Source organism: Mesoplodon densirostris, chromosome 4, assembly GCF_025265405.1.
Source record: "Mesoplodon densirostris isolate mMesDen1 chromosome 4, mMesDen1 primary haplotype, whole genome shotgun sequence".
Classification (NCBI taxonomy): domain Eukaryota; kingdom Metazoa; phylum Chordata; class Mammalia; order Artiodactyla; family Ziphiidae; genus Mesoplodon; species Mesoplodon densirostris.
Genome location: NC_082664.1, coordinates 83,774,965 through 83,787,828, shown reverse-complemented (window position 1 = coordinate 83,787,828; position 12,864 = coordinate 83,774,965). Strand labels below are relative to the sequence as shown.

At 35.4% G+C, this 12,864-nt stretch overlaps 1 protein-coding gene across 1 annotated transcript in view; it reads right to left on the bottom strand.

The window, feature by feature from the left end:
- The window catches only part of SPRED1 (sprouty related EVH1 domain containing 1), a 124,647-nt gene that overhangs the window by 65,873 nt on the left and 45,910 nt on the right, over nt 1–12,864 (bottom strand). The window contains exon 2 of the mRNA XM_060096583.1: nt 6,668–6,842. Coding sequence (XP_059952566.1) covers nt 6,668–6,842 — 175 coding nt within the window. The remainder of the gene's footprint in view (nt 1–6,667; nt 6,843–12,864) is intronic.

The window sequence follows — 12,864 nt, the reverse complement described above, 5'->3', positions numbered from 1 at the left end:
ATTCATTTACTTATTTATTTACGGTAGTATTCCTCTGGCCCTCACCACAATGTATGTTCCCTTAGGAATGGGGATTTCTGTCTTTGTTCATTTACATATCCCCAGTGCCTAGAACAGCAAGTACCTAGCAAATAGTAGATGCTCAATAAATATTTGTTGCATGAAAGACTCACCTTTAAATACTGAATTTTCCCTTTTAATAATGTGTATTCAACAAAGTTCCTTTAGTGTAAGGTAAGATTAAAACTCAGCAACAGGGGCTTCCCTGGTGGCGAAGTGGTTAAGAATCCGCCTGCCAATGCAGGGGACACGGGTTCAATCCCTGGTCTGGGAAGATCGATCCCACATGCCGCGGAGCAACTAAGCCCATGCGCCACAACTACTGAGCCCACATGCCACAACTACTGAAACCCATGCGTCTAGAGCCCATGCTCCGCAGCAAGAGAAGCCACCACAATGAGAAGCCCGTGCACTGCAACAAAGAGTAGCCCCCACTCGCCACAACTAGAGAAAGCCCGTGCGCAGCAACGAAGATCCAATGCAGCCAAAAATAAATAAATAAAACAAATATATTTTTAAAAAAACAACTCAGCAACATAGTTTCCACTGAAACATCAATGAAAGAGTGGTTTAAATGACTGACAAGGAAAATTCAGATTGGATTTAAAAAGAAAATAAAAGATACTGAAGCCAGAAGGAATCTAGTGAAATGAGAGGCACAGATAATAGAGTAAGCATCAAACTGTACAGCAAGGGATGGGAAATAAAATAGAAATGACAGGAAATTGTAAAACTCCTCAAATGGAAAAGTTCTGGTAACAACCAGATCCAGGAAAGTAGCCTGCTGAAATGAAGACCAGAAGGTCAGACCATGCAAAGAAAAGTAGCCAAGAATGATGATGAGGCTCAGATGTGGAAAAGTTGGCATTTAGAAGGAATTGCTAAGATCAGTAGATGAAAATAAAAGCTAAAGGGCGGTGTTCTGAATGGTACAGAGTATCAGTAAAAAAATGTCTATATGTGGGTTATATAGTAACATTCTGTGAGGGGAATAAGGAACAACAAAAATGCTGACACTATCTCTACTCCCACTTCCACTTATTTCCCAACTCTGTGATATTATGGTGAATAGGAAAACCAGTATCTTTCAAGAGACAGAGCTCCTGAGTCCTAAGGGGAATGCCAGTTAACAGAATTGGTTTTTTAGTGGAGGAAGAGTACTGTAGAAGGACTGATGTTTCACAATGGAATAATTCACAGAGGCACAGTGGGAAAGGCTAAGCAGAAAATTGTTGTTTTGTACTTTATAAAGTTCAATCCAAGGCAGAAAGATATTTCCCTGGTCTTTTGGGGTTTCCCATGGTGGAAAGGAGGATGAGTCCCATTTTTAATAAAGCTACTGCTATGTTATAATCATTTTATTTTCTTCGTTAAAAATACTCTAATTTTGCTTTAGGCTCTAATAACTGTAAAGAAACTCCATTTTAGAAACGTATCTTTTTAAACAACAGAACTATTATCTCATAGGCATTTTAATTTTTATAAACCACTTTTATCCACAACCTAATTACTTATTAATCCAAAACAACAATTCCTTAATCTCTTTGGCAACTTCCTGAACTTGATATCTCCTGCTTTTTCCTTTCTTCGTTTCAATTATTATACTTATTATAAACTCTAAGTTTATAATGATAGCTATAAGTTTGCTTTGACATTGAACAGTGCCTTTTTCTATTTTCCATAGAACATCTTAAGTACAGAGGTTGTAAGTCTTACTGTATCTTTCTATGTAGCCCACTCAATTTTTGTCATCTCTTAGCCCACAATATGCTTTAAAAAGCACAATAACATTAATTGGTAAATTTACAGTATTTTATTGTCCTACAATAAAAGCTTAAGAATGGCTAATTTAGATTCCCACAGTTATTAAAAACTTTGTTTAGGGGCCTCCCTGGTGGCGCAGTGGTTGAGAGTCCGCCTGCCGATGCAGGGGATGCGGGTTCGTGCCCCGGTCTGGGAGGATCCCATATGCCGCGGAGCGGCTGGGCCCGTGAGCCATGGCCGCTGGGCCTGCGCATCCGGAGCCTGTGCTCCGCAACGGGAGGGGCCACAGCAGTGAGAGGCCCGCATACCGCAAAAAGAAAAAAAAAAAAAAAACTTTGTTTAGTAGTAAATATTTTAGCAAAAATTTAATCATTATTGAAAGTTTATTCAGGTACTTATAAAGACTTTAAAAGTGTATTATAGTTCAGTATTTTAGATTTTCTTATCACATACAATTCAACTAAAAATGATCAAATAATTTAACATATACATATGGTAAGCTGATAAAATGTTTACCTATAAAATAGCAATGTCACACCAATAGAGAAGAGCCACTATAGAAAAATGAATGCAAAAGAGAAAGTTTCTATCATGGGGATCTGAAGCTCTACAGTAAAGATTATCTATACAAATTAACAGTTAAGTTTTAGTTAGCATTTAAAAAAATGTGATCCAAGATAACACTAATTTATATTAAAGAATTAAAGGGAGAAATCAAAGCTATAAAGACTTAGAAGGAAATGGAGGATACAATTCATACATATCAAGAAAAGGGGTTCTGAGAAGCTATCCTTGTCAAAGACCATTCCATACATCCCTAAGTATCTGGGAGAAAGTACTTTCATTATCTTGGGCTACAACACCAAAGCCTGGTGTTTTTTCAATTTCTCCTGAATTATCAATAAAGTATGAAAGCCAATTACATAAAGCAGTGCTTTCCAACTTATTTCTCAGGCATACTCAGAAAAATAACAATTATAAGGCAACCAGAAAAGAGAAGGAGCCTAGTGGTTAAGAGGCAAAGAGACTTGGAGGCTCCAGCCACTTTTACCTATTAATCACACAGCCTGGGAAGCTCTAATTTAGATTAGCAACTTGGGAAATAAACTCTATCTTTGTAAGTATCACAAAAACAAGCAAGTTATAGGTAAGCATCATAGGAAATAACTTCAGGTCACTCTGAATGAATGAATACTGGGCAAATTATACAAAATGCCACCTTCTTGAAAAATCCTCATCAGCCTGCTCTTGATTTGTGCTCCCTTTCTTATCAAAAAAAAAAAAAAGAAAAAAAAAGAAAAAAGAAAAAAAGAGTGAAATATAACCCTCTGGGAAGCATAACAAGACATTTTTAGTACAAGTACTTGTAAATCTACGACTGCAAAAATCTACTAAATGCTTCGTTCACTCTTCAGAAAAGCTATCTTTCATCTTCACTACTGTAACTAGTATTTTGACTATTATAAGCCCTCTTTAAAATATTATCTAGTATTTCTTTATTAGCTACACAAGTGGCTATAGGTACCTCATTACTAATTATCTATTCTTTCTTAAAGGACACAAGTTTTGTCCTGAGGTATGAGGGGTAGGTATCTCACTTCATTTCTAGAATTCATCCAAGGTAGAGGACTCTAAGATGTGACCCATAGACAAAATGAGTAGAGAACAGTTTGTAGCACTATCTTTTACATGATTAACTATTACATAGGAACAATATTAAAGTTCAGTTTACTCATCAAGAAGGGTATTACAGAAAACTATCATTAACTTTGTAAACTTATAGATTCAACAGTCACAGTGTACACCTTTTTTATATTACTAGAACCCAGAAAAATGGATTAAAATAAAGCCAATCAATAAAAATATCTATAGAAATGGACATTAATGACCCCAAAATGTGGTGATAATGTAAAAGAATAATACTTCAATTCTGTAATTGCTTCAGAAGTATCTTAGAAGTGTATTATGCAGCAGAAGGGGCCAATTAATCTGCTTATTTCAATGTCACTGTCCCATTTATCTTGAGACTTCACAAGACTGCTATCTTCAATATAATGGCCATGCATTATTGCCTCTGCCTTTGATCATACAATTCCCCATAACCTAAAATGCTTTATTATAACTATTCCCTATAAGAATTAAGACAATCCTCCAATTGAAAGTAATGTTTCCTTTATGTCTACACTGAGATATACTTATCATTCCTGTTTCACAAATAACAAGCTTCCTCAAGGAGAAGTGGTTAAGTGAAACAACCATTTTGATTCCCAGGTCAGTGCTTCTATCAAAAGAACCTATTTTCTTGTTAGTCTATTATGATTCTACACCTTAGGATTAAGTTAAGGGCTCTTTTTTATGTCCCACATTAGGAAATAAGTTTGTATTATGTCCAAATCCCAGGCTTACTCTCTCTAAGCCACACTCTGAGCAACCACCTAAAACATTAATCTGAGCTTATCTCTGACCATCCTCACTCCGAGTGATGCAGATTTGGTTCCTTATTCAATTTTCCTCAAGTAAACTGTTCATGCTCATCAATATAGCCAATAGAGTAGTCCCTTGGCATCCACAGGGGATTGGTTCCAGGACCCGCCCCCCAGCCCCCACTGATACTAAAATCTGCAGATGCTCAAGTCCTTATATAAAATGGCATAGTATTTGCATATAACCCACGCATCCTCCCTCCCATATACTTTAAGTCATCTCTAAATTATTTATAATACCTAATACAAAGTAAATGCTATGTAAATAGTTGGCAGCACAAGGAGAATTCAGGTTTTGCTTTTTGGAACTTTCTGTAATTTCTTTTCCAAATATTTTCCATCTGTGGTTGGTTGAATCCAGAGATGTGAAACCCATGGATATGGAGGGTCGACTGTGCTCTGTTTCATTCTGATATTTTTTTTCCCTCTTTTTCACATCTAGGTCATCTTTTCCTTGTTCTTATGCTTTTTTCTAGCAAGCTTTTTTTTCTCCCTTTCTCCACCCTTGACTTCTTTCTTCTCTTTTTCCGTCTTTACTATTAAAAAAATGCCTTAGAGGGCTTCCCTCGTGGCGCAGTGATTGAGAGTCCGCCTGCTGGTGCAGGGGACGCGGGTTTGTGCTTCGGTCTGGGAGGATCCCACGTGCCGCGGAGCGGCTGGGCCCGTGAGCCATGGCCGCTGAGCCTGCGCGTCCAGAGCCTGTGCTCCACAACGGGAGAGGCCACAACAGTGAGAGGCTCATGTACCACAAAAAAAAAATGCCTTAGATTGTCACTATTTTACTCAGTTTCTAAAACCTACAACTTCTTCTCCAACAACACTCCCCAATTATCAACAGCTCAGACAAAAAGCACTACATTCCAGGACGGGTCACAATAGGCTCTCTCTTAGAAGTCTACAAGCCATATTTTAAATAAGCATCAGTATATGCTAGCCACCATGTTATCCAAGGCCAGAAGCACATTTAAATATTTAAACTTTTAGAGATGATATGTTAAATTCATCATATATACTTCTGACTTCAAATGGGGTTTCCTAGTCCTAAAACCACATTCTGGTTAATTGAGACACACAGTAGTAAATCCTAAACTTACAAAAAATTAGAGTTAGAAGGCTTTCAAGACGATTTAGGAAAACTTTCCAGTTAACTGAGACAGAAACTGGGGCACAGACAAGTTAGGCAACTTTTAAAATTACTGAAATAAATCAACAGTAAAAAATATCCAGAAACCAAGAACCAAAATTAAAAGTAGGTTTATTCAAAATGTTCATGTATGAAAGAATTATTCAACACTTAAAACACATTTTCAATAGAAATAATATTATAGATGCTGAATGAGCTCACAAACTAATCCACAGATATATAGTTAAAGGGAATAACAGTTATGTTCAAGAGTCTTGGAAATTTGGGGCACTTTATTCTCTTTTTGCTTCTAAGTTGTATGCTCTCTGCTTAATGCAGGAATGACATTAACATTACTCAGCTTTTTAGATATGATTATTTTTTGGCTCACAAATGAAATAAAAGAGAAAGAATTTTCTACACTAATTAAGAGAGAGTAGACGTCTAACATTATCAAAGGTTAGATTCAAATTTTTAAATGTATGAATATAAGAAAACACTTGTCTGGGTGGAAGACAGTAGAGTTAAAACCTAGGATGGGCACCAGGTAGTCATATGATGAGCCTAGATTGATAGGGGATGAAGAGAAACAATCTGAGAACACAAGAGTCTAGGATAGGGGCCAGCAAAATGTTTCTGTAAGGAGCCAGATATTTACAGTCTCTGTTGCAACTACTCAACTCTGTCACTTCAGTGTGAAAGCAGCCAGAGACAAAATGTAAACAGATCAGGTTGGCTATGTTCCAATAAAACTTTACTTATGGACATAGAAATTTGAATTTCATATAATTTTCATGTTCATAGAATTATTACTCTTTGATTTTTTCCAGTCATTTAAAAATGTAAAAGCCATTCTTAACTCATGGGCTATACAAAACACATGACAGGCCTGGATGTGGCCTGTGGACTATAGTGCCAGCCTCCCGTCTAGGGAACAGTGGGGAGAAGGGGAAGATGGTGCACCTGGCTTAATAACTAGGGGGACTATTCATGAATATTCTTGCATTAAACCTAACAGAGAAGCAGCTCCCCTCCAACACATGCACATTAATGTCAGTCCCAGCTGCAAAGAAACAGGCATATTTTGCTGTCTTTAACTTTAAAAGAGCTACAGAAACAATCATTGATCCTGGACAAAAATAATTTTCATAAATAATAGTATACTAATCATAATTTTAAACAGAAAATTCATTCTATAGAATTTTAAAATAATAGCAATAGATGCATTATTCATTACCATTTTGTCCCTGAGTCGCTCTCCACGGATAAAAAAGTCAGCACAGCCATTCTCTTCCTGGTGAGGGACTTTGAAGACAGTGACGCAGCTTAGTCCACTCCCTCCAAGTGGTAACCATCCACCACTTGAGTCATCCCGGGTCATCACCACAGCTCGCACTCGTGCATAACTATTACTAAAATAGATGCAAAGATTAGAAGTTAGCTTTTCCATAAACAAAAAACAGCCAAGGTGTCAGTCTTGCTTGAGAAAGCAAAGACCACATCAATTAACGTGTAGTTAACTAAAGTGTTTACTACTTCCATGACAGTCCACAGACAGTAACCTGACTGAAAAAGATCAAAAACCACAGAGTAACTGACTTAAAGGTTAACTTATTTTGAAGACCAATCTCACAATAAAAGACTACAGATCTCTTATTTCAATTCATCATTTGAGTAGTTCAAGCACATCTGATTGCCATGGAACATGTAACAAAGGATCCCAGAGACAAACACGGTCAAACTACATAGTCTGCCATCACAGTTATCTAATATATGTCCACCTCCTACAATATAACCAGGACAAATTACTGCTGTACCTTAGCACATTTAATTGTGACATCTGTATGTTTCTAACATTTTTGAAATATAAGTAAAATGCTGAAACAAACATGCTTATTAGCTCAGACACATTTTTGATTTTTTCTAACACCTGGGAATCTAAATCACAAATATATATACACGTTTTATTTTAGTAAGTTATCACGTAAATTGGTCTTTCATGCCCCCTTTTTGGCAGACTATTCTTAAGAGAGACCATATTCTAGTTCCACTGAGAATCATTTCCCAGTATTAGCCACAACTATTTTTTACATAAAATCTAAGTAATGTTTCATATACTAATGTTCTAGATAACTGATATCTCAGAATTTTAGTTATAAAACTTTTAATATAATAATTATTAATGAAATCCTTTCTAAAAGTGGTATACCTTGCTGACTTCTTAGAAAATTACACTGAATATAACTTAAACATGTCTTGGTTATTACTACTATCAACTGAGGTTCAATGTAACAATTATGTGATACTTAGTGTCTCTGCACGTTCTAAGTGTTAGGTTGCCAGTTGTCATTTCTGTTGTCAGAGTGCTTGTGTGAGATCTGCCCCTTGCTTTTTTTCTACTTTACTCTACACATAATAAGGCATATTGATATTTAATATAAAGTTCAACAAATTCTGACAAATTACACATATGTACAACCAACATGATGATCAAGATACAGAACTCCAGAAAATTCCCTGAAGCCTCCCTCCCATCAAATAGGTAACCTAGGTAACACTGCTATCCCCAGTTTCTAATATATACATTAGTTTTGCCTGTTATGGGCCTTCACATAAATGGAATCAAACAGAATCACGACTTGTACCCTTTTTGTCTCACTTCTTTCACTCATTACGCTGTTGTATTAGTACTTCATTCTTTTTTACCACTAAGTAGAGTCCTCTCACTGAATAAATGTATCACAATTCATTTATTCTTTCTTATGTTGATGGGCATTTGAAATGTTCCTAGCTGTTGGCTATTATGAATAAAACTGTTATAAACATTCTTGTATAAGTCTTTTGTAGACGTATGTTTTCATTTCTCTTTAATAATTACCTAGGAATGGAATTGATGAGTCATAGGGTAGTAGGTTTAACTATATAAGAAACTAACAAACTGTTTTCCAAAGTGATTGGACCATTATACATTCCCACCAACAATGTATGATAGTTTCAGTTACTCCTCATCTGCGCCAACACTTGTTTTCAGTTTTTTAAACTTTACTCATTGTACTAAGTATATAAGTAGTAACCCATTGTGATTTTTATATCCATTTTCCATGATGGATGCATGATGTTGTGCATTTTTTTCATATGCTGATTGGTCACATTTATATGCCTTCTTTTTAAGTCTTTTTTTTTCTTTTTTTCTCTGCCATACCGCATGGCACACGGGATCTTAGTTCCCCAACCAGGGATCAAACCCATGCTCCCTGCAGTGTAAGTGCAGAGTCTTAACCATCGTACCGCCAGGGAAGTCCCAGTCTTTTATTTTTTATTGTGCTGTCTTTTATTATTGATTTTTAGAAGTTCTTCATACAGTCTCGACACAAGTATTCTGCCAGAGAGTTGTATACTTTTTTTAATTTTTTTTTAATTTTTTTATTTTTTTTGCAGTATGCGGGCCTCTCACTGTTGTGGCCTCTCCCGTTGCAGAGCACAGGCTCTGGATGCGCAGGCTCAGCGGCCATGGCTCACAGGCCCAGCCACTCCGCGGCATATGGGATCCTCCCAGACCGGGGCACGAACCCGTATCCCCTGCATCGGCAGGCGGACTCTCAACCACTGCGCCACCAGGGAGGCCCGAGAGTTGTATACTTTTAAAGCTGCACTGTGTTGCTGGTTGAGTAAGGAGTCTAAAGTCAAACTTTATTAAGTTGGATCCTAGCTCAGCAACGTACCTACATGTCCTTGAGAAAGTTACAATACCTACCTTTAATAAATGTAAACAATGCCTGACACATAAACATTATATAAGTGTTATTATAAGTTAATTATTACTATAACAAAGAATTTAAAATTGAAGTAGTTGTCATACTGGTAATTCAAAGCCAGGGAGGAGCTGGGAAAAATTAAAATTTACAAGGTCCAACAAAATTCTCTATTAATAGGGTCAAAATAATTCTTTGTATAGAAGTTCTGAAAGTCTTCAGATTTACAGACGATTATTCTGTCTAAGCTTTTTATTATTCAGTTGTTTAGAGGCTCTGATTCTTGCCTGGGGCCAATTCTTACCAATCTTCAGTTCAGAGAACTGACCAGAGGAGTTATGGGTGCATAAAAACTGGGCTGAGGTAGGTATCAAATTGGAATCCTCCTTCTGGGAGGAGCTGGAACAAGTACCTCTACTATAAATAAACATGACATGCATCCCAAGAAGCTGGAGAAGCTTATTACAGTGGAAACCATCTTGGAGGGATACAAGTAATAGCAAATGAAGGTTATTTGGTTTATTAAGAATTTAAGTCTAAGGATATACCAGAAACATGGCACATAACTTAGACATATTAGGTTCAGATTAAATATGTGTGAATTGAACTCATGCACGTAAAGCTCAGCATATTTGAAGTTCAGTGAAGTTACGAAGTCATAAGGTAGAACTTCGGTCAAAACCAAAATTCAAGTTCCCCATAATTATTTAAGTGTTTATTTTATTCTAGGATCCTGACTCTTCCTTCTCACCTAATTAGGTAGTAAACTAGAAAATTTAAGAATTTTATACTAGATTCTACAAGACTGGGGAGACTCAAGGAGTAAAATAACCCCATTTAGAAGCTCAGTGTATATTTTAACTTCAGAGTGCAGCAGCAGTTATCCTCTTCAGAGCATATGGACTCTTATTTTATCATCTTTGAATATTACTAATTCTCATTTACAATTTGTATAATGCTTCTTAGGCATATTTTGTATTTTAAAAATATAAAACTGTGCTTAAGCAAGAGTATTAGAAAATACACGAAAACCCTAGTAATTTTAAAAGTTATCTTATGATGGTGATATTAGAATATTTTCCCTTCATTTTTCAGTTTCTCCAAAAATTATTTTATAATATTTATAAATTAAAAGTAATTTAAATAAATTAAAAACTTACATTTTAACTATATCTTGGCTTTACTCCAAATACTGTAGAAATTTTAGAATGTTACTTTTAACAGCGCAGGAATATGTTTTAAACAAAAGTATCCCTAACGTAATTCTCCTCACCACTCCAATTTCTTTTTTTCTGTTTTATGAAAGTACCACCTAGAAGAGATGTGTTGCCCTTTTAGGAAAACTGAATAAAATAAAGATTTCCTTACTGGAAGAATAAGGTTGTCTGATTCATTGTTCACCTTAATACAACAAAAGAGGTTTTAAAGCTGGCCAATAATTTATATAAACTGTTTTTTGAATCTCGTGTTTTCAACCATACCAAATATATAACCGTTTCCCTTAACTATTCAAGTCGATCCTTTAAACTTTAAGGTATTCTAGAAGCTTATGTAAATAGATTTGTATTCCCTATACCACAGCCTTCATTAGTTTAGAATTTAACAACTCAGCTTTCAACTTTAAGCTCTAAGACTAGAATACTTAACACAAAAATTTTCAAGTTGTTTAATGTGGGTTTTTTTTTTTTTTGAAAGACCTTCCTTCTTGCCAATGTTAAACTTCTCACCTGTGCTTTTAATCTCTTAACCTCCTTGCCTTCAAATGTCTTCTTTCCCCAAATAAAAACAGTAACTCTTGTCTAAAAACATGCAATCACTCCCAAAGACATTAGTGGCAGCTCTTATAAACTTTGTTATACTCTGCTTTGTAGCATTATTAAAATCTGTAATTGTAATCCCCTACTTAGATAAAAAATGACTTAAGAGCAAGGAACGAAATCACAGTCTCCTACTTAAAATAACAAATGTTTTTTCCTGATCATGTGAACAATAGATGCCCATTCTAGTAAATGTGGAAAATAAAGAAAAATAGTATTTGCCATCATGGAATTAAAATTTAAGAATTTGTAGGATTTTTTACTCTCTCTGGGTATCATGTTTGCAATCTATTAGTCTCTGAGACAACAGCTATGTATAATGACAATGTACTCTTATTGTCAAAAACTCAGCATTTCATTCTTGGTCTTCTTTAAAATAGCTGAAAGGCGCTTGTTCCCAGTAATTTATCTAAAAAGTTGAAGAGGATGTGGAGAAAAGGGAACCCTTGTATACTGTTGGTAGGGATGTAAACTGGTACAGCCACGATGGAAAACAGTATGCAGGTTCCTCAAAAAACTAAACATAGAACTACCATATAATCCAGCAATTCCACTCCTGGGTATATACCTGGAAAAAATGAAAACACTTATTCGAAAAGATACATGCAGCCCAATGTTCATAGCAGCACTATTTACAACAGCCAAGACACAGAAGCAACCCAAGTGTGCCTGTCAACATATGACTGGATTAAGAAGATGTAGTATATATATATATATAGTGTGTGTATATATATATATATATATATATATATATATATATATATATATATATATAAAAGAAAGAAGAACAGAGAGAAAAGGGAAGAAAAACAAAGGAAAGGTATTTTAGATGCTACTGAAACTGTGATTAAAGCTCAGACTACCTCCTATGAAGAAAATACATATACGGCTAAAAACTTACATTTGAACACAATTCTGGGGATTCACACTCCCTTCCAAGAGGTTCACAAACCTGAGATTAAGAACATTTAATCCCTAGGGTAAAGTTGCTCTGCAATAGGTTTTTAGGTCCTATAATTTACAGATTTATCAAGATGATAATTCCTTACAAATGTGTTATCTGAATGCTGGTTAAGAAGAGTTACATCACATTCTCTTAAGTAGACCACAAAATTATACTTCCAAGTGAATGAAATATGTTAAGTAATATTCAGAAAATGAAAATGAAACCAAAATTAGAGCAATTAAAGTAGAAAAGAGAGGCAGAAGCGGAGGTCAGAATCAGAGAGTTGAAAATGCTACACTACTTGGCTTTGAAGATGGAAGAAGGGGTCGTGAGACAAGAATACGGGTTTCTAGAAGCTGGAAAAGGCAGGGAAATGAATTCTTCCCTAGATTTTCCAAAAAGAATGCAGCTCTACGAATAACTTGATTTTAGCCCATTGAGATCCATTTGGACTTCTGACCTTCAGACTACAATATAATAAATTTGTATTATCTTAAGCCACTAAGTTTGTAGTGATTTGTTACAGTAGCAACAGGAAACAATACAAAAGATGAGGGAAAAACCTTCTTGAAGATATGAAAGCAATCCATATACAGGAGGTAAGATAACTATTTTCCATTTCTAACTACAACTGTACCAAAACAAAATAGCCCAAAATACCCTCAAAGAACAACAACAAAAAAGAGAAGATACTTAGAATTCCTTAAGATTTGTTCAGTACAATGAGAATTTATGATATTTTCCCATAGAGGGATATTTACAGTGACAAAACATCCTATGTTCTCTACAGTATATTTTAAGTAAACATTACCATCCAAAATATTAAACATTATTACGGAGACTGGGTATAAAAAAAGGAAGCATTTGATAGAAGTAATTTATGATATAGCACTTCACAGTGTAAGTACTTACTTGCTTT